The 22803-nt window shown below is 44.3% G+C and overlaps 1 protein-coding gene across 1 annotated transcript; it reads right to left on the minus strand.

Annotated features, from left to right (window-relative positions):
• Positions 1-625: 625 nt before the first annotated feature.
• tdrd7b (tudor domain containing 7 b) lies at positions 626-22471 on the minus strand (the record flags this gene model as incomplete). The annotated part of the gene is made up of 19 exons (XM_084164920.1): positions 22386-22471; positions 20642-20854; positions 20101-20245; positions 15866-16103; positions 12484-12563; positions 11637-11887; positions 10646-11274; positions 9727-9922; positions 9403-9514; positions 9026-9228; positions 8514-8648; positions 7923-8006; positions 7436-7570; positions 6266-6379; positions 3649-3800; positions 3271-3488; positions 2893-3076; positions 2486-2646; positions 626-846 (listed from the first exon to the last, which is right to left on the minus strand). The coding sequence occupies exons 2-19, from the start codon at positions 20852-20854 to the stop codon at positions 626-628; spliced, it is 3471 nt and encodes a 1156-aa protein (XP_084021046.1). The 5' UTR covers positions 22386-22471.
• Positions 22472-22803: the final 332 nt, after the last annotated feature.

A 22803-nucleotide genomic window follows, 5' to 3' on the forward strand; every position in this document is an offset into this window, starting at 1 on the left:
GTTTCCAAAAGCCTTTGTAGCTAATGTTGACTGCTATATCTTTCCACAACCCGGACACAAGAGAGACACAGATATAAATATCAATGTTTTCCAGTTAAGGAATGACATTTGTCAAATGAAGCACTTTGTTGTTCAACAAGTGGTGTGAGTATGGTTGTCCAGAGAAACAAAGTACCATATTATTAGCTATGAAGGCTTTGGGAAACCCATCCCATATCAGGGCTAGATATTCAACAGCTTATTATGACAACTCCTCTGTGTGGCAAAGCTTTAAGGTAAGTCAGCACAAGGGTGATATTATTGAGCTTTTGAAAACGCCATGCCATGCTGCTAGCGAATGTTTCACTGTCACTGTGTCACCCCACTCTCAAACACAAAACGACAAGTCCAAGTCACGTCTCTAAACCATCTCCCATTGGTCTCCCATAGCAACCCCAACAAGCGTTCTGGTTTCTCATAGCAACGTCCGCAGCAACGTCCAGCATCCAGCTACACTTAGGTATCCAAAACAAATGTTTGTTTATATATATACTTTTTTTTAAACATTTGTTTTGGATAGACCTACCTAGTTGTTCCTGCCATAACCAGCACTATAGATGCACTGTTGTGCACAGGGTTTATCCAACTACACTTCTTTGGTGAGTTTGTCTGCGAACTCGGCCATGATGTCATGCACCCAGATGTCCCTCTCCTCCTGCGAGGTGTCGACCAGGAAGACAGTCAACTTCCTGTCCCAGGGGTGATGCGCTTCCTGTACGGCCTCCAGCTGGGCCACCAACGGCTTCTTCTCTACGTGGTTCCGGAACACAATGGAAGCCTCCTCTGACCACTGCCTCGGCTTCACTCCTATTGGTGGAGAGAGAATGTCAGTCAATAAAGTTACATTCCTATTGGTGGACAGAGAATATCAGTCACTAAAGTTACACTCTTATTGGTGGAGGGAGAATGGCAGCCAATCACACAGCCTTATACCAAAATAATTAATGTAAAGTATAAATATGTTATGTCAGTCCACCAAAATAACAAATACTGTACATCAGCATTGAATGCTGAAAACGGTTAATATCCTAGCAATAAACACGCGGTATAACAAATAGGCATTTCTACATTCAATGGCCGTGTCCGAAATCTGTGTTGCCTACTACTTACTAAAACTACATAATGTGTACTATTCTTACTACATACTATTTAGAACGTAATGTTTAGCAAAAAGATCAACGTACTACTCATCCATAATGAGAAGGCATCATCTAATGTGCGATTCTCTTCCTCAATAGTGTGCAGCAAATTTTACTAGAGGAAAAGCCGAAATGAGTATTTACATTTTAGGCAAATTAGCAGACGCTCTTATCCAGAGCGACTTACAGGAGCAATTAGTGTTGAGTGCCTTGCTAAAGGGCACATCGACAGATTTTTCACTTAGTCAGCTCGGGGATTAGAACCAGCAACCTTTCGGTTATTGGCACTACAATCTTAACCACTAAGCTACCTGCCGCTCGTATGACATCCTGGCATTTAAAGCACACAGAATGTTCTAAATTTCACATACTATAAAACGTTATATTTTCTTATACCCAAAAAGCCTACTATTTAGAATGGAAGTATGGGCATTCGGACACAACCAATGTCTATCTTTGCCACCAGAGGCCTCACTTCTCCAAGGTTCTGAATTAATGGAATTATCAGTACGTTAAGGAGCTTAAAGGTCCAATGCAGCTTATTTTTTTAAAATATCAATATCAAATCATTTCTGGGTAACAATTAAGTACCTTACTGTGATTGTTTTCAGTTAAAATGGTCAAAAATAAACAAAAATAGCTTCTTAGCATTTCTCAAGCAAGAATTTTGCTAGGATTGTCAGGGAGTGGTCCAAGTGGGGAGGGGAAAACTGAAAACTAGCTGTTATAGGTAGAGAGGTTTGGAACTCTCTTTCTTATTGGTCTATTAACTCATTTACCGCCTGGTGATGTCACCAGGCAGACCAAAATTCCATCTCACAAAAACAGGCTGAAATTTCAGTATTTTAAAACAGCTCTTACAATAAAAGAGCATTATCATGAGTTTCACAATTTCACAGTATTATTCCAACCTCATAGTATGGAAATATATATAAAATACAGGAAAGTCATGTTTTTGACTGCACTGGGCCTTTAAGTGAGGGTAGGGATGCTTTATTTGTGTGTTCACAACAACAACAACATCAATGACAATGACAATAACGAAAACAAAACAGCTAGTTTTCAGTATGAAAAAAATAATGTATGCACTCACTAACTGTAAGTCACTCTGGATAAGAGCATCTGCTAAATGACTAAAATGTAAATGTAGGAACACAGACACATAAAGGAACACAGACACATTTTGAGGGACATAACTATTTTTCGAAAGTGTGCCAATAACAAGAACCACTTTGCTATATTGAGGTGCATAGCAAAATCTAAGGTACAGAATATGGTTGCCGGGAGGGCGATACTTCCTTAGTTACCTGCGAGTTGTGCAGTGATGCCCTGGAATGGCAGCTGTCTGAACTCCTGGATAAGTGGGCGAAGCTGGGTGCCGCTGACCAGCTCGTGTTTACCGTAGTCCAGCTCATAGACAGACACCAGGCCGTTGGTCAACACTCCCTTCACCAGCACACGGTGCCAACTAGGAGGGCACCGAGAGAGGTCAGAGGTTAGAAGTCAACTAGTCAAGTTCATTTAGTTCATTCAAGTTAATCCTTAGCCTGGGAGCCCAAATAAACTAGATGACTAATCAAATTATTGAATGCAGTCAGACTATCCCACTAGAAGCCCTACCCAAATCCCTCATACACACTTGAAATCTACAGTGCCCACACATACTCCCAAGACACATTCCCACCCCCTCCCACCCACTCCTCCCTCTACTCACTTGTTCTCCACCTTAGCAGCGTATATCTGATTCTTCTCCACTTTGAGAGGCTTCTCCTCTGTTGTATTATAGTACAGGATCATCTCTCCCATCAGAACTACCAGCTTGTACATATCTCTCCAGGGTTGCAGTACGAAGTGACCCGGGTGGCAGGCCACGGACACATAGATATCCATGTTGTGACCTAAAGCAGAGGCAAATATTTTGAGAGTTTGGACATTGAGGTTTCAGCATTACGATGCATAAAACAGGACAGGGGAAGGGGGGACAACAGATTGGAGGTTGGAAACAGCTAAGCACAAAACACAAGTACACTTTACTTTTCAGATAAAAAAGAAACATTATGAAGCATGTAAAATATAAATATATGTCTCTGACCTGCAGGAGGGAGGTCCAGCAGCGGGGGTAGCTTAACAGGGGCGGTAGATGAGGGAGGTGGGGGAGTCCCAGGAGGGGTGCTTGTACCCCCTGTTGGCCTGGGTCCCGAACCAGAGTGGGCGCGTCGTAGGTGGGGCTTGGTCCCATTGGAGCTGGGAGTGATTGTGGTTGTGGAGGTGAGGGAGGCAGTGGAGTTACAGGTGGAGGTCTTGGAAGGGCTGTAATAAGATAAGATAGAATATACTTTATTGTCAATTGTCACAGAGACACTAAAATGTGTATTTCTCCTTTATCCAAACCCCACGAGAGAGTAGAGTTGAGCGCAATGACAGGAGATTCCACACTGTGTAGGAATCAGGAATCGTCTCCCAGCCCTACCTGTGGCTGCTTAGGAAGACGTCTCCTTGGTGTTTGAAGAGGTCAGAGGTGGCCATTTGGTGGTTGAGGCTCCTCGCGGGGTCGTGGAAGTTCTTGTCGGTGAACAGGTAGACATGGACTACGCTGCGTTTGGTCTTGTCCAGCTTGGCTATCTGTGGAGGGATAGAGAGAGCGGGTGGAGAGAGAGAGAGAGAGAGAGAGAGAGAGAGAGAGAGAGAGAGAGAGAGAGAGAGAGAGAGAGAGAGAGAGAGAGAGATAAAGAGAATTCAGAGGATTTCAACTGTAGCCCTTTGCTGCAGTCAATGACCAAAAGCGCACTCTTTGGCCTCATGTGTGGAATGTTATTAATATTTTTCATTAAAAAAAACACTGAAAATCTGGTGTTTCTATGTCAAATAGTTTTGTTATATTTCAGTCTTCTGTGATGTACAGTACCAGTAAAAAGTTTGGACACCTACTCATTCAAGGGTTTTTACTTATTTTTACTATTTTCTACATTATAGAATAATAGTGAAGACATCAAAACTATGAAAAAACACATATGGAATCATGTAGTAACCAAAAAAGTGTTAAACAAATCAAAATATATTTTATATTTAAGATTCTTCAAATAGCCACCCTTTGCCTTGATGACAGCTTTGCACACTCTTGGCATTCTCTCAACCAGCGTCACGAGGAAGTGACCTGGAATGCATTTCAATTAACAAGTGTGCCTTGTTAAAAGTTAATTTGTGGAATTTCTTTCCTTCTTAATGCGTTTGAGCCAATCAATTGTGTTGTGACAAGGTAGGGAGGGTATACAGAAGATAGCCCTATTTGGTAAAAGACCAAGTCAATATTATGGCAAGAACAGCTCAAATAAGCAAAGAAAAATGACAGTCCATCATTACTTTAAGACATGAAGGTCAGTCAATCTGGAAGATTTCAAGAACTTTGAAAGTTTCTTCAAGTGCAGATGCAAAAACCATCAAGCGTTATGATGAAACTGGCTCTCATGAGGACCGCCACAGGAAAGGAAGACATTTACATCATTTAGCAGACGCTCTTATCCATTCAACTTATGATAGCAAGTGGGACAACCACTTTTTTTCTTCTTTTTTTATGGGGGGGGGGGGGTAGAAGGATGACTTTATACTATTCCAGGTATTCTTTAAAGAGGTAGGGTTTCAAGTGTCTCCGGAAGGTGGTCAGTGACTCCGCTGTCCTGGCGTCGTGAGGGAGCTTGTTCCACCATTGGGGTGCCAGAGCAGCAAATAGCTTTGACTGGGCTGAGCGGGAACCCAGAGTTACCTCTGCTGCAGAGGATAAGTTAATTAGAGTTAACGGCACCTCAGATTGCAGCCTAAATAAATGCTTCACAGAGTTCAAGTAACAGACACATCTCAACATCAACTGTTCAGAGGAGACTGCGTGAATCAGGCCTTCATGGTCGAATTAATGCAAAGAAACCACTACTAAAGGACACCAATAAAAGAAGAGACCTGCTTGGGCCAAGAAACACGAGCAATGGACATTAGACCGGTGGAAATCTGTCCTTTGGTCTTATGAGTCCAAATTTGAGATGTTTGTTCCAACCGCTGTGTCTTTGTGAGACGCAGAGTAGGTGAACGGGTGATCTCCGCATGTGTGGTTCCCACCGTGAAGCATGGAGGAGGAGGTGTGATGGTGTGGGGGTGCTTTGCTGGTGACACTGTCTGTGATTCATTTAGAATTCAAGGCACACTTAACCAGCATGGCTACCACAGCATTCTGCAGCGATACTCCATCCCATCTGGTTTGCACTTAGTGGGACTATCATTTGTTTTTCAACAGGACAATGACCCAAAACACACCTGCAGGCTGTGTAAGGGCTATTTGACCAAGGAGAGTGATGGAGTGCTGCATCAGATGACCTGGCCTCCACAATCACCCGACTTCAACCCAATTGAGATGGTTTGGGATGAGTGTGACCGCAGAGTGAAGGAAAAGCTGCCAACAAGTGCTCAGCACATGTGGGAACTCCTTCAAGACTGTTGGAAAAGCATTCCTCATGAAGCTGGTTGAGAGAATGCCAAGAGTGTGCAAAGCTGTCATCAAGGCAAATTTGAAGAATCTTAAATATAAAATATATTTTGATTTGTTTAACACTTTTTTGGTTACTACATGATTCCATATGTGTTATTTCATAGTTTTGATGTCTTCACTATTATTCTACAATGTAGAAAATAGTACAAATAAAGAAAAACCATTGAATGAGTATGTGTGTCCAAACATTTGACTATATAAAGTGTAATATTGGGATGCAAACTGATAATTGAATACATTTCAACTCTATATCTGACACGGTACAGGTGACTTCTTTTTAAACCCATAACCATGTGTGTGAGGTGTATACTTTTGTTTCAAAGTAGATTTGTTTAAGACTACCAAGAATCACTCTGTGTGACCCTGATTTAGCCCACTGCAGTAAAAGGTTAACTTTACAAGAAATGATGAAATGGTCACTGGTGGAGTAAAAAAAACAATGACTATATCATGTGTCTAAGTGCAGATTTACAGCATGTGTTTGTGCATGCGTATGTGTGTGTGTGTATGTATGTGTATGTGTGTGCATACACGGGTGTGTGCGTTCATGTACCTTCATACTACAGTCAGTAGAGTTGAGCACGGCGTCTCGGAGCCACTGAACAGCGTCTGGGGTCCAAGAGCCCACTCCACTAACAGCCAGGTCAGCCAGACAACACTTCACTGCCTATAGAGAGACTACTGCACATCAGACTACATTACCCAGACAACCCTTCTTTGCCTAGAGAGTGGGCGTGTTCGAGCGGATCACTTTAATCAAGTCAATGACCATCATTGGTCACCGCCTTTCAAAATATGTTGCATTATGGTTATATGATCAAAGTTCAAGCAGTTTTTGATGAAGTCGCCTTCAAGTTGCTGCAGTTGCTTCTCACCAACTGCACCATGCAGACATCACTTGCATTGTGGTTGGCTCTATTGCAGGGTTCCCCAACTGTCGGCCCGCGGGTGTTTTTATTTGCCCCCCCCCACCCCCAAGGTTTCTGAGCAACAACAAAAACCAAAAAAAAAAAAAAAAAATATTTTTGCATTTTCATTGTTGGACATAAAAGATCATTTAAATTAATTGAAGAAATCTGTTCCCAAGTATTCCCACGCATAATAGAGAGACACGTGATAGTATATAAATGTAAGCAAGGTTTGAAATGATTATGTTTTAGTCAAACATTATATCTGTTTGGGCTTCTTGCGGTTAATTTACAGTCTACTAATTATTTGTAATTATGTTCCAGCCCCCCGACCAGCCGCTCAAGACAAAAACGTCCCGTGGCTGAATCTAGTTGACGATCCCTGCTCTATTGTCAACCAATCATTAGGGAATGTTTGTTTGACCCACTTGAATGTGACCCAAGACATGAATTAAACAGGAACCAACTTTTCCACAATTCATGTATAGAGTGGGTATGTAAAAATGTATGTGATATTTGAGTCTCTCTCTCACCAATTGATTGTACAATGTACACACATATATTTTCAGTTTGTCAGTGTGTGATATGGGAGTTGGAGAAATGTTTATTTTGACATTATAAAGAACATCAGTTTACTACAGTTTACCATTCAAAACACACCACATCAACATTCACATCACATCAAGTTTACCAGGAAGTCAGACTACCTGAACACCTACAGGCCTTTGTTTCAAAGCAAAACAAGCTCATAACAAACCACACACACCATCCCCCGTCCCACACATCATCTCTCCTCTATCCTCTCATGTGCTGACCTGTGGTGGGATGGTGATCAGATCGCGTAGGAAAGGGGGCGGGACTTCCCTTAGTTCAAACACCTCCACCGAGGCCTGGACCCCCAAGTCTATGAAGAGGATGTCTAGGACTCTGCTGCCATGGAGGTTGGTTATCTGTAGGAAAGCAGCGAGAGGTCATGAGTCTGGGGTATCTCTGTATCCACTGAGTTCAGCTCAGTTAATATTTTTTTAACCAGGACAGTCCATTCAGCAACAATTATCACAGTTTTCCAGGGTGTCCTGGGATCGATAAAAATAATACAAATTATATAATGAGATAAGTGAGGTTCACTCTCAAAGACAGAACACTCCTGGATAAAGGACTGAAATTAACCGTCACCTCTTTTCATTCTGGACCAAAGTGTAGACATCATTCCTATTTGGCAGCAGCTAGCAAAACGTATATATTTGTCTCTGCCACATCAGCTATACAGTATTGACTCTGAGGTAATAGTATCCATCTCACCTCCACGCGAGACCATTTGCCTTTGTAGCGTGCTAGACAGCCTTTACCACAGAACGGTCTGGACACCAGGAACTCTGATGTCACCTGCCACACAGAAGAGATGATGTTATCAATATGAGACAGGATTATGTCATCAACGTGCGACAGATGCAGGGCAAAAGAAACAGGTGGTCTACGGTGACTCAGCCTGTTCAAGCAGAATATTTCTGGTCACAGTCAATATTTTGTATATAACAACAATACATCAAGATAATAACAAAATACCAGATATATGTAATATTATGTAGCCTGCCCTTGTGCTTTGTATATATCTGTATTTTATGCATCTGAAATAACCTGAACAAGCGGTTTTAGTGAATTATAACTGGGGATTACAGTAGTTAGTAGTATGTGGCCAGTAGGTCAGTCCCAGTAGGTCAGTTCCAGTGTCATGTGATCAGATTAAGTGGCCTGTGTCTTAACCCCCAGATTATGTTCCTTAATCTCAATCTGGAAACAACTGTCTGCCACTATGCCTCCTCAGAGTATAAGGATGAGAGACAGAGGCTCTCCCACACACGCATGAGCGCACACACGCAGGCACACAGGTACCTGTGAGTGGAAGTAAGCCTCGGTCTTCTCCAGTATCTCAGTGAGTTTGGCCAGGCCTCGAGATGGGAGCTGGCAGCATATGGTCCCATCTGAACACACACTTCTCACCGCCACGTTCATATAGGCACTGTTCACCTACATGGGGAGAGAGAACCATGGCTGGGTTAGACATGATCCCATTCCACTTATTAAAACATTTGAAGGTGCAATCTGGCATCTGGGAATCTGTTCAATGGTTAATTAAAGGTTGAAAACGGCAAAGCTAATATTTAGATATCACCCAAGATTAAAATAATAATAACTGCAAAACATGGATCAGTACAGTATTGATGAAGGATGCTCAAGAATGTCTTCAACCCACTAACAGCGAATGACAATAACAGTAGCCCACCTGTAGAGGGCTGGCCAGGGTCTTGACCTGCAGGGCTTTGATACAGGCAGTGTACTATAATATATTCTACTCTACTTTACTCTACTATACTCTACTATACTCTACTATGACAGTGACCGACCTGTAGGGGGCTGGCCAGGGTCTTGTCCTGCAGCTCTTTGATACAGGCTGCGTTGATGTTGACATCATCATCCTGCGACGTGTCATACAGGACCACCAATGGGGTCTGCGCTCTCTCAAGGATCTCAGCCAATAGGATCTTTCCGCTAGCCATGGACTCAAACTTCTTCAGAACAGCAGGCTCCTGGCAGAAAGTCTCCAGACCTGGATAAGAAAACAGAGACAGACAGACAAGCAGACAGACACTTCATTCAGAAGAAGAAAACGGAATCCAACCCTCAACCTGCAACACTATTGTATAAAATCAAAAAGCCTGCTGTAACTTTGTGAAGATAAAAAATATATATATAACTGTCTGAGAATTCAATCAAAACTCACCAGCTAATTTACACTTGGTGGCCTGGAAAGGCAGCTTGAAAAACGTATCATGCAGCTCAAACACTTTGGCCTTGCTGATGACTTCCGAAAACCCGTGATCCACATAGTAAACCTATAGATTCACCAACAGACACAAAGAGTATGTGTGGAAAAAAGTAGAGAGATGCAATTCATTTTCTAAAATGTCAAAACCTAAACTCTCATCCTATCCTCAAACCATTAACATGGCACCATAGATTTATAATATGACAAATAACCTAAGCAATAAATATCCATGTATCTTTATTCAATTCCATTGCCTAAGTTTCAACCAATTGACCTCACCTTGACCTTGTCGGTCATGACCTCTATAACTTGTGCTCGTAGTATCTCCTCCTCCTCCTCAGCCCTGACGGCTGCCAGCTGACCAGAGGTTGGAGAGGCCAGGGGAGTACAACTGTTGTTGTCTTGGCAACAGTAGAACTCTCTCATCTCATCCTCCAGAGCCTCCTGGGCCTGGGAGTAGCCCTCTCCTATGTACCTGGATAGAGTTAATACACACAGGTATGAGCAGATACACACACACATGCACATCGAGAAAGAGAGGGAGAGAGGGGAGCGGGGTTAGGAGCGATAAAGAGGAGGACGAGAGAGAGAGAGAGAGAGAGAGAGAGAGAGAGAGAGAGAGCACAACCACATTTTATGGGACAGCAAAGTCATTTTCATTTATTTTCAGTGCTGTAAGTCCAGCTCCAACAGTAACAAGGGGCTGGTCAACAAACCATGCTCTGTTCATAATATACCATAACGACACAATTGGCCCTCAGAGCAAGCACCAATCACCCATAACCAAACAACTGGCCCTCAGAGCCAGTACCAATCACCCATAATCAAACAACTGGCCCTCAGAGCTAGTACCAATCACCCATAACCAAACAACTGGCCCTCAGAGCCAGTACCAATCACCCATAACCAAACAACTGGCCCTCAGAGCTAGTACCAATCACCCATAACCAAACAACTGGCCATCAGAGCCAGTACCAATCACCCATAACCAAACAACTGGCCCTCAGAGCCAGTACCAATCACCCATAACCAAACAACTGGCCCTCAGAGCCAGTACCAATCACCCATAACCAAACAACTGGCCCTCAGAGCCAGTACCAATCACCCATAACCAAACAACTGGCCCTCAGAGCCAGTACCAATCACCCATAACCAAACAACTGCCATAATAGCCTGTGCCTATTACAGTGGTTCTTACCTGAGTATGACTCCGTTGGTATTGGTAGCTTCCACCACCAGCACAGAGGGGTACTCCTCCCTGGGGATGAGGAGAGGAGGTACAGCCTGGGTACTGAGCCTCCTCCCTACCTCATCTCTGGCCCTGCGCTCCTCCACTGACTCCCTCCTGTTGCAGCTCTCCTCCTCCCTGGTCCTCTTGTACAGGATGGCCCTCTTGGGGTTGTCTGGCATAGGGTAGTCTATGGTGCAGAAGTCGGAGAGCAGCGAGAGATTCTCCAGGACGTGTTTGGGGAGTTTTGTCTTGTACGTGTCCAAGTAGAGTTTGGGTAAGGCGTGGGCCCATAGACCGTTGCTGTATTTCACTAGGAGCTCCCCGAGCTTCTGTTTCAAGTCGGGGGAGAGGGTGGAGGGGGAGGCTGGGGGACTGGGGGAGGAGGAGGGGGGAGTGAGGGGGAGAGGGCTCATGGTGGTGGTAGGGGGGCTGGTAGGGGGCTTTGACTGGGGTTTGATGTCCGTGGATGGGGTGAAAGGGGCGGATGTGGGGGATAGGACTCTGGCAGGGACAGGGGATGGGGTCTGTGTATGTGTTAGTTCTTTAGCTGGGTAGAGGAGTAATTCTTTTGGGTTACTGCTGCAGGGTTTCTCTACCTGAAACAGAAGAGAAGGCCAGATCCTCTTCAGATACATAAAACAAGCAGATCTAAAACACACTCTAAAACGATAATACAGGAGTAATCAATCATATAATAGAACACATTTCACACCATATGCTATGCAGCTGTGGGGACCTACAGGCTATTTGACTAAGAGAGTATCAACTTTTATAAAAGATGATGGATATTCATCATTATGCTGTATTCAATCTAAATATAGTAACATGTATTTACTCAATGCACCCCTGTACAATATCAGTATTACACTTTTGCAAACACATTCCATTTATTTATCTTTCCTCTATTCATACTCATTAAAATATGTGACCTATAAATAAAGTATCCAATTTAACGTACAGTGCATATGTGAGTCCAGTGCTCCAGATCTTTGAGTGCTTCGCTAGGCAGGTCCTGTTTGTACAGTTCTCTGTAGAGCTGGGGTAGTTTAGACACCCAGAAGCCATTACTGTATTTGTTCAGCACTTCTCTGAGATGCCCCTGCACCTGCTGGGGACTGTAGTTCCCACCGGCAGAGGGGTTGTGGTCCTTGGGGGAGTGGTGGGACTTGGGCTTCCCAGAGCCAGCACTCTCATTGAGGTTTGAGGGAGCTGAAGGAGGAAATAAGGGGAGGAAGACATTTTAGGTCAAGCGTATGTTGGTTAGGCATGGATTTGTATGAACTTCTACAGGTATATCCTGGTTATTGCACAGTTTTTGGGGTGATATGGAGTATATAAGTCCAGGACTCTGTCCTGACCAGGCGACTATTAGCCTAGGGCCCAGAGAAAAACTCCTGGCCCTAGGTACAGGTGTAGCTTGTCTAATAACGATGTGTTACATTGCGAGAGACTTTGGTGCCTCAGGGTAAAAAAAAAAAACGGTTTGTTTTCATGGATCTATCTCTTATTAGTAAGAAGAACGAGTTTGTAGGCTGAAGCTAAACTGTAATGTTCTTGCTTTGAGACGTGTTGCGTTTAAAGGACAGTAATTTAAAGGCCAGGAACCTGAGGGGCCAGTCAAAGCTGTGTTAATGACTGTTTGAAGAGGTTCTAATTCCTGGAAAGGCCTCAGATGTAGAAACGCATCTCTGAATGAGGAAATACATCCCTGATTAGAGTGTAAGGATGAAAACAGTAATGCCGTGTACCTTGAAAACCCTTGCTTTAGGACATACACTGAGCCACTTTTACAGAGTCCTACTTACTGTTGCTCTGGGTATTCCTGGATAGGTGAGCGTGCACTTCCTTCTGGAACCGTGACGGAAGGGTCATCCTTTTGTCTGACCTACAGAAAAAGAAAAGAGAGAAAATTAAGTGTTGACTTTGAACCGTTTCTACTGTATCCCTCAAATGATAGGGAGTCTAAACAGACACTTATGAACCAATGGAGGACAATGGATGAATAACAAACAGCTTTCATTTTTTCATTTTATTTTTCAGTTTGAAAACATAATTTCAGTTTGTGTCCCCATTTCTCAACCAAACATAAACTTTGGTGGAAGAAGCCAGCAAAATCACTCAGTCAACCCAGTCAGTGCTAGACTAGACTAGACTGTCCTCTACAGTATTCTGTACACACTCCATAAACAATACCCCTGTGCTCTAGAGCCTAGATGCCTGAGATATCCTCATAGAAATTCCTAGAACGGTCATCCCCATTCAAGTCCATGGGTTGGTGAGCCTTCCTACGAATTCCATTTCTATTGGATGGCCTCTCTGATTACACCATACTACCCATAATGCTCTCTGATGGGAGTCTCTCCATCCCCGAATGACCTTAGACAATAGGGACATAACATTATGAATACATAAGCTTATACAACTGGGTCGCCGGGTAGAATAGTACTGAGGCACCATAAACAGGCCTTTCATTGGCTACACATTGGCTACACAACCCCAGACATACATAATTGGGGCCAATAGTTTGTCATAACCACATTATGTTGCCTGACTGACCAGGAAAAACTCCTCTAGTTGTAGCCTATGAGTTTTTTTCTAATCAGGAGAGGTCATATGCTCAGGACTCCTGGCCCCACTGTATATAAAACTGAGAAGTAACTTTGACTGGAATCTACCTTAAATTATTAGAAAATAACTTAAACTATTAGAAAATAAATATTGTAAACTATGATGGATTGCTATAACTGTTAAATTATATTAGCCCCAACAGTTAACAGGAAGCCAGACAAACTTTAGAGAGCGAACAAAATGTGATTGACCCCACAAACCTTCACATACCACCAGTGCGTGACTTAACAAAGGCCAAGCGATCAGTGGCTGCACCACCCAGAATGTTCCTCTAGTTGCAGATAAAAGTGTGTTTGTGTGTTTGTGAGTGTGTATGTGTCCGCACTCCTGTGTGTGTGTGTGTGTGTGTGTGTGTGTGTGTGTGTGTGTGTGTGTGTGTGTGTGTGTGTGTGTGTGTGTGTGTGTGTGTGTGTGTGTGTGCGTGCTGCTTTGTTTGTGTGCTCCCACGCGCGTCCCTCTGCATTTGATCTGAGGCATCAGATGAAAGTGCCCAGACTGTACTACTACAGATATGCTGATTCATTGGGCTGTTAATCTGTAGTAGAATAGGAGAGGGATTAGCCTGCCTCGTTCCTATGCTTTCAACCATGTCACCCCGGTCTCTCCTGTGGTCCATTGTCTGGTGAGAGAGTGCCACTGATACACAAAACCGAAGAGTGAGTCGGGGTGAGGTCAGTTGTTTTCATTAGGTAGCTATTAGCCACATTGTGCTTGAAAAGCGAGAGAGGGGAAGAGAGAGGTGGGAGAGGGAGGGGGGGGGGGAGAGAGGTGTGGGGGGTTAGAGAGAGAGAGGGGTGAAAGAGAAAGCGAGAGAGAGGCTGCTGCAGTCCTGTTGCTACTGCTGAATAAGCACAGAGGAAGGGAAGAGAGGGAGGGGAGAGAGGGAGAGAGAGAGGTAGGGAAGAGAGGGAGAGAGGGAGGTAGGGAAGAGAGGGAGAGAGGGAGGGAGAGAGGAGAGGGAGAGAGGGAAGAGAGGAAGAGAGGGAGGGAGGGAAGAGAGGGAGAGAGGGAGGGAGGGAAGAGAGGGAGAGAGGGAGGTAGGGAAGAGAGGGAGGGAGAGAAGAGAGGGAGAGAGGGAGAGAGGGAAGAGAGGGAGAGAGGGAGGTAGGGAAGAGAGGGAGAGAGGGAGGGAGGGAAGAGAGGCAGAGAGGGAGGGAGGGATGAGAGGGAGAGAGGGGGGAGGGAGGAGAGGGAGAGAGGGTGGAAGGGAAGAGAGGGAGGGAGGGAGAAGAGGGAGAGAGGGGGGAGGGAAGAAAGGGAGAGGGGAGGTAGGGATGAGAGGGAGAGAGGGGGGAGGGAAGAGAGGGAGAGAGGGAGGGAGGGAAGAGAGGGAGAGAGGGAGGTAGGGAAGAGAGGGAGAGAGGGAGATTGGGAGGGAGGGAGGAGAGGGAGAGAGGGAGAGATGGGGGAGGGAAGAGAGGGAGAGAGGGAGGGAGGGAAGAGAGGGAGAGAGGGAGGGAGGGAAGAGAGGGAGAGAGGGAGGGTGGGTGGGAAGAGAGGGAGAGAGGGAGGGAGGGAGGAGAGGGAGAGAGGGAGGGAAGAGAGGGAGAGAGGGAGGGAGGGAAGAGAGGGAGAGAGGGAGGGAAGAGAGGGAGGGAGGGAGGGAAGAGAGGGAGGGAGGGAGGAGAGGGAGAGAGGGGGGAGGGAAGAGAGGGAGAGAGGGAGGGAGGGACGAGAGGGAGAGAGGAAGGTAGGGAGGAGAGGGAGAGAGGGAGGGAGGGAAGAGAGGGAGGGAGGGAGAGGGGGGGGAGGGAGAGAGGGAGAGAGGGAGGGAGAGAAGAGAGAGAGAGAGGGAGGGAAGAGAGGGAGATAGAGAGGGAGGGATGGAAGAGAGGGAGAGGGAGGGAGAGGGAGGTAGGGAAGAGAGGGAGAGAGGGAGGGAGGGAAGAGAGGGAGAGAAGAGAGGGAGAGAGGGAAGAAAGGGAGAGAGGGGGGAGGGAAGAGAGGGAGAGAGGGAGGGAGGGAAGAGAGGGAGAGAGGAGAGGGATGGCTGGCCACACTAAACTAAACCAACCAGTGGGTTCCAGTGCCATTCATTCACGATTCTATTTTCATTCAGGTCATGCACCAAGGAAGAGAGAAAAAAAAGAGGAGGACAGAAGAGGAAAGAAAGAGAAAGAAAGAGACATAGAGAGGAGAGTGACTGACAGATAAATAATCATTGTCTTAGTTGTTTTCGTCCTTTCATTTCCCTGATTCTTAGACCATGAAACAAAATTCCCCCCTCACAGCGATGGCAATGCTTCCAACTCAAAGTGATATTACCTAAACAGAGGAAGAAAGTCTAACTATTTTCATAACAGCACAACAACCTAAAGGGACCAAATAAGAGGCCCTCATTTTTGGTTCCTAGAGAGTCGTTCTACAGGGACAGCATTTTAAACAACCCCAACAGAGAAAAGCTATTCACACTACTAGGCCCCCAAGGGGAGAAAACGTCTCTGTCTTTTTTATTTTCCAAGTTTTCCCTCCATTATTTTTAATGTAACTAATTTCAGTCATGATTGGAATTAGTAGAGTAGTCTAGCCAGTCTAGTCTTTCCACCAATACCCACTCACCTCTCTGAGGGCACGGAGGACTTCCTGGTGGTAGCGGTGTTCTGATTGGTTGGTTTGTTCTGGTTGGAGCTCTGATTAGTCTTCCCTTCTGATTGGGTGTCCCTCATGTCCCTCCCCTGTCTAAAGTCATGGTGGCCCCCTGACCGGCCGCCCCCGCCTCCTCCACTTCCTCCTCCTCCTCCTCGCCCCACACCACGACCCCTATGGTCTGGCTGTCTTAGGGAGGTTCTGGGCTTGGCTGGGGAGGAGAGAAAGATAGTGACATCATGATGATAGGAAATACACAAACCAAATCTGGACCTGGAAGCCAGCTCCACTGCGTTTTTTCATTCTGCCCCTCTAATCAGGGACTGCTTTAGACCTGGAACACCAAGTGGGTGCAATGAATTGTCAGGTAGAACAAAAACACAGCAGTAATCCGGACCTCAATTTGAATTCCCCTGGTATATACATTTACATACACAGATAAGCAATGCATGCATACACGCACACACTCACACACACACACACACACACACACACACACACACACACACACACACTCGCACGCACGCACACACACACACACACACACACACACACACACACACACACACACACACACACACACACACACTCACACACACACACACGACACACACACACACACACACACACACACACACACACACACAATGCATTAATCTGCAAAAGGTCAGTTGGCAAGAGGATAAATAATACATCTACAAAAGACATTGAAGAAGGGCTGTCAATCTATCTTTAAGTCAATCATAAAAACAGCCGAGTCACTGTAGATCACACCATTGTCATTATTATGCCTTGCTGTGTAGCAAATAGACTACATCATACCTTCTAGTCCATTCTGCAATGACTTCATAACTTATAGCAAGGTTTACAAGTCATAAAACATTCAGTGCGATCGTCATCAAACTGATGACATCGTAGCTTTCTAATCTGCTCAATCATGACATCCTCATACTCTTTTTTTAAAATCCAAACTCTGATTGGATGCCAGATATTCTACATAGAATCCCCCTGCAGCACTAGCATGACACCATACCCATTAACCTAGTTCCGACACCCTATCCAATCCAGAGCCTTCTATTTACATTGTAAAGGCTCTGATTCGATCCAGCCCTAGTATGACATCATCCACATCAGCCCAACCCAGCTGACATGACATCACACAACAAACAGCCCAGCTCTGACACACCACAGCCTGACTCTGTCTCCTCCTGCCTCCCTGCTCCTCTCTTCCTCCCTTCCACTCCTCTGCAGAAACTAGTACTCACCAAGCCTTGCTATTGCTGAGAATGAGACACCACAGCAGAAACCATCGGCAGCCTCCGTATCCCACCGCCTTCACAGAAATAGGCTGTAGCTATAGCTAATTACATTATGCGCTGGCCTGTCTCAATGCATACCAGTGACCCTCCCCCTCTAGGGACACGCCGTCTGAGGTTAGGTGAGGAGACACCGGTGGTGGCGAGACAGAGATGGCAGACACAGCAGCAGTAGTGGCATCACAGTCCCAGAGTCCCCTGGTTTTCGATTTCAGAAAGGATCAATATTCCTAGCTGTGATCAGCCCCTGTTCAGGAGATATGAAGAGAGAGAGAGAGAGAGAGAGAGAGAGAGAGAGAGAGAGAGAGAGAGAGAGAGAGAGAGAGAGAGAGAGAGAGAGAGAGAGAGAGAGAGAGAGAGAGAGGAAGAGAGAGAGGAAGAGAGATACGTAGAGGAGAGAGAGAGCGCGAGAGAGAGAGAGAGAGAGAGAGAGAGAGGGAGAGAGAGAGAGAGAGAGAGAGAGGATGGAGAGAGAATGCAGGAAGAGAGAGGCTGCTGCGTTGGCATGCGAATCAGCACCTCGCCGCTTGCTTCTAAATCCGCTGTTCGCAGCTGCAATGAGACTGCATGAGCTTCTCTCCTCCTCCTCCTCTCTCTCTGTCCGCTTAGTCTCTCTCTCTCGCCCTCCCTCTCTCCCCATCTCTTTTTGTCTCTTGCTCTCCCTCCCTCTCTCTTTCTCTCCCTCCCTCTTTTCTCTTCCTCGCTTGCTCAATCTCCCTTCTCCTCCCCTCTCTCTCCTCTCTCTCTCCCTTCACATCTCCTGAACGGGGGCTGATCCCAGCTAAGAATATTGATCCAAGCGAGGGTGTCTTTACAACGACTGTGTGTGTGTCTCAGTAAAGCAACTCGGTGTGTGTGTGTAAAGAGTTTATTCCAAAACACTATATATCCATTTTCTGAAATGTTGGTAAATTAGCTTTTATTGTATGAAGAAATTATGAAAGAGATTGGTGTGTTATTTCACTATCTAATCATGAAATGGGGCTGTTCAATGACAGACACGTATTTGTTTAAAATCTATCACTTAATGGTTTCATTTCAGTGCAACAAATAATCATGTTTTTTTGCTAAATGCTATATCCGCCTCACTCTCAGAGAAATAAGTAGTACTGCTAGGTTTTACAGTCAAATATAACAAATAACATTTTTAATAAAGAACTGTACACATTTTAAATTTGTGACATCAATTTTTAAAACATGTTTTTTTGTATTATTCAATACAGTAATATGAGATCTGTATGTAAAACATTTTCATTTGACATTTTAGTCATTTAGCAGATGCTCTTATCCAGAGCGAGTTAAAGTTAGTGCATTCATCTTAAGATAGCTAGGTGAGACAAACACATACCACAGTAAAATATACAGGATACGGACATTCCATTCCAGCTAAACAATGGATATATGTGACCGACTGGCTCGATTCGGTCTTATGTAGCAAAATTTGAAATTGTGTTTTTTACAGTGGATAAAAGTAGACATTCAGAGCTAGAAATTGTATATCATACACTACAGTTGAGGAACAATGGGAAAGTAATTCTGCTTTGAAAGTTGATAAAACTTGTAACCTCATTTTTGAGAAAATGGCCTTTGAATGTTTTGGTACACCTACTGGAGAGCTCTTCTTTGTCTACACCCATTCAGCATCGTTCACACCCTCTTAAGCTTTAGCCCCACCCAGCTCTTTAAGGGTTGATCTGAGCGTTCTGTCCTAACAACAGCAGTCAAGAACCCAAGCTAACTGGCTAACGTTGGCTAGCTTGCTAGCTACTTCCAGACACAAGTATGAAAAAGGTATGCACTCACTAACTGTAAGTCGCTCTGGATATGAGCATCTGCTAAATGACTAAAATGTAAATATAAACAAATGAGAGAACAGCTCACTGACCATTTTACTCGCACTAGCAGAGCTGGTTAGGTTGTTTTTATGTTATCCAGAGCGTTGGTGATTGCAACTGTGCTGCTGGCAACAATTTACGCTTTTTTGCCAACGTTTACTGACACCGGCCATATTCAACGGGTGTTGAGCGTTCGTAAATTTGTCAGTTATTCTACGGTCTGGCACACTCTGACAAGAGTGCTCTGAAATCGGAGTAGATAGCCAGAGCGAATTTACCAGCTACGTCTATCAACAGTTGTCGCAGTGACATCATTAACGTTCTATTGAAATGTGGTTACTTGCATAGTGGAGCCTTTTGTTAAGACATGTAGCTAGCTAACTAGCTAAACAATAAACCATAAAAAATCATACACATCTAAAATCTATGAATTAGAAATCAGAGAATAGTATTTTATACACACATGAAGGTACCCATAAGCAATAATTTCTGATGAAAAAACACAAACGTGAAAAATTGGTGGATATAGCATTTTGGAAATAAACTATTAGTGTGTCTGTGTTGGTACAGCGTCTGGTCTTGTACAGGGATTTTATTCTTAGTACCTCTGGTACGGCTCAAAATATCTATAAATTAACTTTCAACATGTCAACGTAGAATTGTACTGTATATCTAGTACATACATTGTCGTACATCATTGTCCCATTGCAAACTTGTGTAGGGCATTGAGTTCAGGCGTATTCTAAAAACAAGCTCAAGTGTCTGTGTAATTTGATAAGTTAATTGAATGTTCCCCAGTTTCAATCCAAAAGGTGGCATTCCATGGAATCAGTATGAGGTGAAATCTCAGTTTCAAAACACTTGAATTATACCTCTCAGATAATACAATAGCAGGCATTCAGTGATAGTCACACAAGCCTCCTCTACTCAGATAAGACCCAATATGCCATTGCCTTTCTATAGGTTTAATGGTTATGGAAAAAGCAGATGGATTTAGGCAGTCAGACAGAGAACCACCCCCCCCCCCCCCACACACACACACACACACACGCCCTACCGTTAAGGACGAGAGGGGCGGCAGGCTTCACTCTCATCTGACAGTTGACCATTTGGGGTCGTCCAGTCTTCTTCGAGGTACGCTGGCGAGCCACCAGCTTTGCGACGTGGGCCGTCTCACCGGAGACCGAGGCAAAACACACCATCTGGAGAGGGAAGCGAGAACACCACACACACACAAAGATGCACACATGCAGACACACACACACACAACAGTTAGCTAATAGCTACATTATCAGTCTGCATTGACTTTTGAACGGGTAATTCGGGGCTAATTAGAATGCTTGAACTATCCATTTTATCAAGTGGCTGGCTGGCTGGAAAATAAAGTTATCAAAAGTCAATGATTCTGAACGATTAGCATCCAGCTGGTGTGAGCTAATGAGTGTACCCTGTGGTAACCCTCTCTCAGTGTCTCAGTGTATCAGTTTGTGTGTGTGTGTGTTTGTGTGTGTGTGTGTTTGTGTGTCTGTCTGTCTGCTCATCCATACATTTCTCTGTTGGTGTTGGAATGTGTGTGTATATATACACTCTCTCCTCACCTCCCCAGAGCGGTTACGCTCCATGCGAACCACGCTGGGCATGCTGTGCAGCAGAGCGTCCAGGTTGCCATGACCCATCTGCTTATGAGGGATCTGTTCACCAGTCAGATCCTTGTATTCAGACTGGAGGCGGGACAAAGACACCCCGGGTCCGCTCTTATTGGCCGTCAGCACCTCCCGTAACATCTTCTTCACCAGCTCTACGTCTGCCATCTTTATAGAACACAAAACAAGGACATTTTATATATGACCATTTCTATTTTTTATTTTTTATTTACCTGGTTGTCCCAGAGGCCAAGAGGGAAGAGACCTGGCACACTGGTTGGTAGCACTTTACATTACAGCACATAGCCTAATAAAGTGGAAATAACATGGTAATAGTTGCTATGGTAACAAAGCTGTAGTTGTAGGCCTATGTTGCTGTGCCTGTCTTTGGGGACAATACAGATTTGTTGTATTAAAAAGGATTGGTCCATTGGGTCAGGGGTGCCTTGTCAAACAGGTTTCTTATCACTAATCTGAGAACACAGCAGGATCTGGAGTTTCTCTGGTGGGTTCCAGTCTGTTTTTGCTAGGGCCCTCCAGTTTGTAAAAGTTCAATGAAGTTTAACCTCAGTATAAACATCAACCAAGTTCAATATCTGACACTGACAAATGTAAAAGAAAAATATATAATAATATATGTTTATGATACAATTAGTAACAGTCTAAATACAACTTTTGTAGCCTATAACCGAATATTGTATTAAAATCACGTTCAAAACTAAAATCATAGCCCTGCATTGTTAGCTAATATCAGGTAAATGTAGAAAGCCGTCTCTATATTGAAAGCAATTCAAGCAAATACTTGATTTAGTGTGTTTTTTATTTATTTTTACACTGGTTACTGCAGTCAACATGTTGACTTCATCTCATGATGGACAAATTACGTTTCACGATTAACGTTACATTTCACTCTAATCGAGGGCATTCAGTTTCGTTTATAACTTCAGCACAGTGCACAACGCCCCGATTTGGAATTTGCTGTGGATGCAGTTTGATTTTGCTTCAGATAGACAAGGGTAGAGTCATTTTATCGCAAGAGGATTTAGGGTTTCTTTTCAATTACTTGATTTGATATAAAATACAGACAGTTCTCGAATTTGGCACAGAAAGGCACGCCCTCAATTTTCTCCAGCAACTTTCTTTTACGCTCTTTCGACTTCTTGTAAATACTGTAAACCTAAATAAATATGACTCAATATGCCTATGATTTAAGAAGTGGGTCTAAATACAAAATAAAATGTGGATGAAAACCAAACATGTTAAATTGTTTATAATAGGTCAGTGAACGCGTCTCGTGCCACTCTCTCCACAGGAATTCCTCTCCACATAGAATAGAGAACAAGTGGTGACGTAATCTGTCACATCCATACCCTCCATGCCAACGGAGAATTTGATCAAGTTTGCGCTCTATGCGCGGACATTAAAAGCCGAAAAAGCAACTGATTTATTAGGTTAAATTAGGCTGTAAAATACATTCTAAATGTACATTAGCAACTGTCACCAACAAGCCCCAAGTGTCCTGTCAAGCGACGTTGCGCTCTATCGAGTTCCGTACTCTTGTCACTTCTTGGGACACTCACAGAGCGCTTATCCAAAGCATTCACCGCCACCAAATAGGCTAATATCAAACTGAAATCGTTCATCTATCCTATTTTATTTTAGTGAAATAATTCAATAATCCCATCCAAATAACTCTTACCTTGCTGGGAAGGAATAGAGGGGATGGTGACCCGGTTAACTTATTCACGACCTGTTCGTCACACTCCCTGAAAGTCTAGCTTTGGCTGTCCCGAGCTATCCCCTGTCTCTAACCCAACGCTGCGCTTGAGCCAAACCAAGTGTCTCCCAGCCGCCCGGTAGGTGTAGCCACGTGTGTGTCGTGAACAACATTAGCCTGAGCAACAATGGTGGAATCGGCGGTTCTCATTCAAAATAAAAGTCCCCATTGAAACTGATGCAAACGGATCAAAATAGTGAAAACATGCAACAATTGGACTAGATCATGCTAAACAAGGTTGGAATGATTATCCAACTTCATGTGATTGGCCAGCTTCGCAGCTTTGTACAGGGGGCGATGAAACATGGTTTCCACTAGCTTCCATAGCCACAAAGTCAGA

This window comes from Coregonus lavaretus, assembly GCF_964263955.1.
Source record: "Coregonus lavaretus genome assembly, chromosome: 7".
NCBI lineage: Eukaryota > Metazoa > Chordata > Actinopteri > Salmoniformes > Salmonidae > Coregonus > Coregonus lavaretus.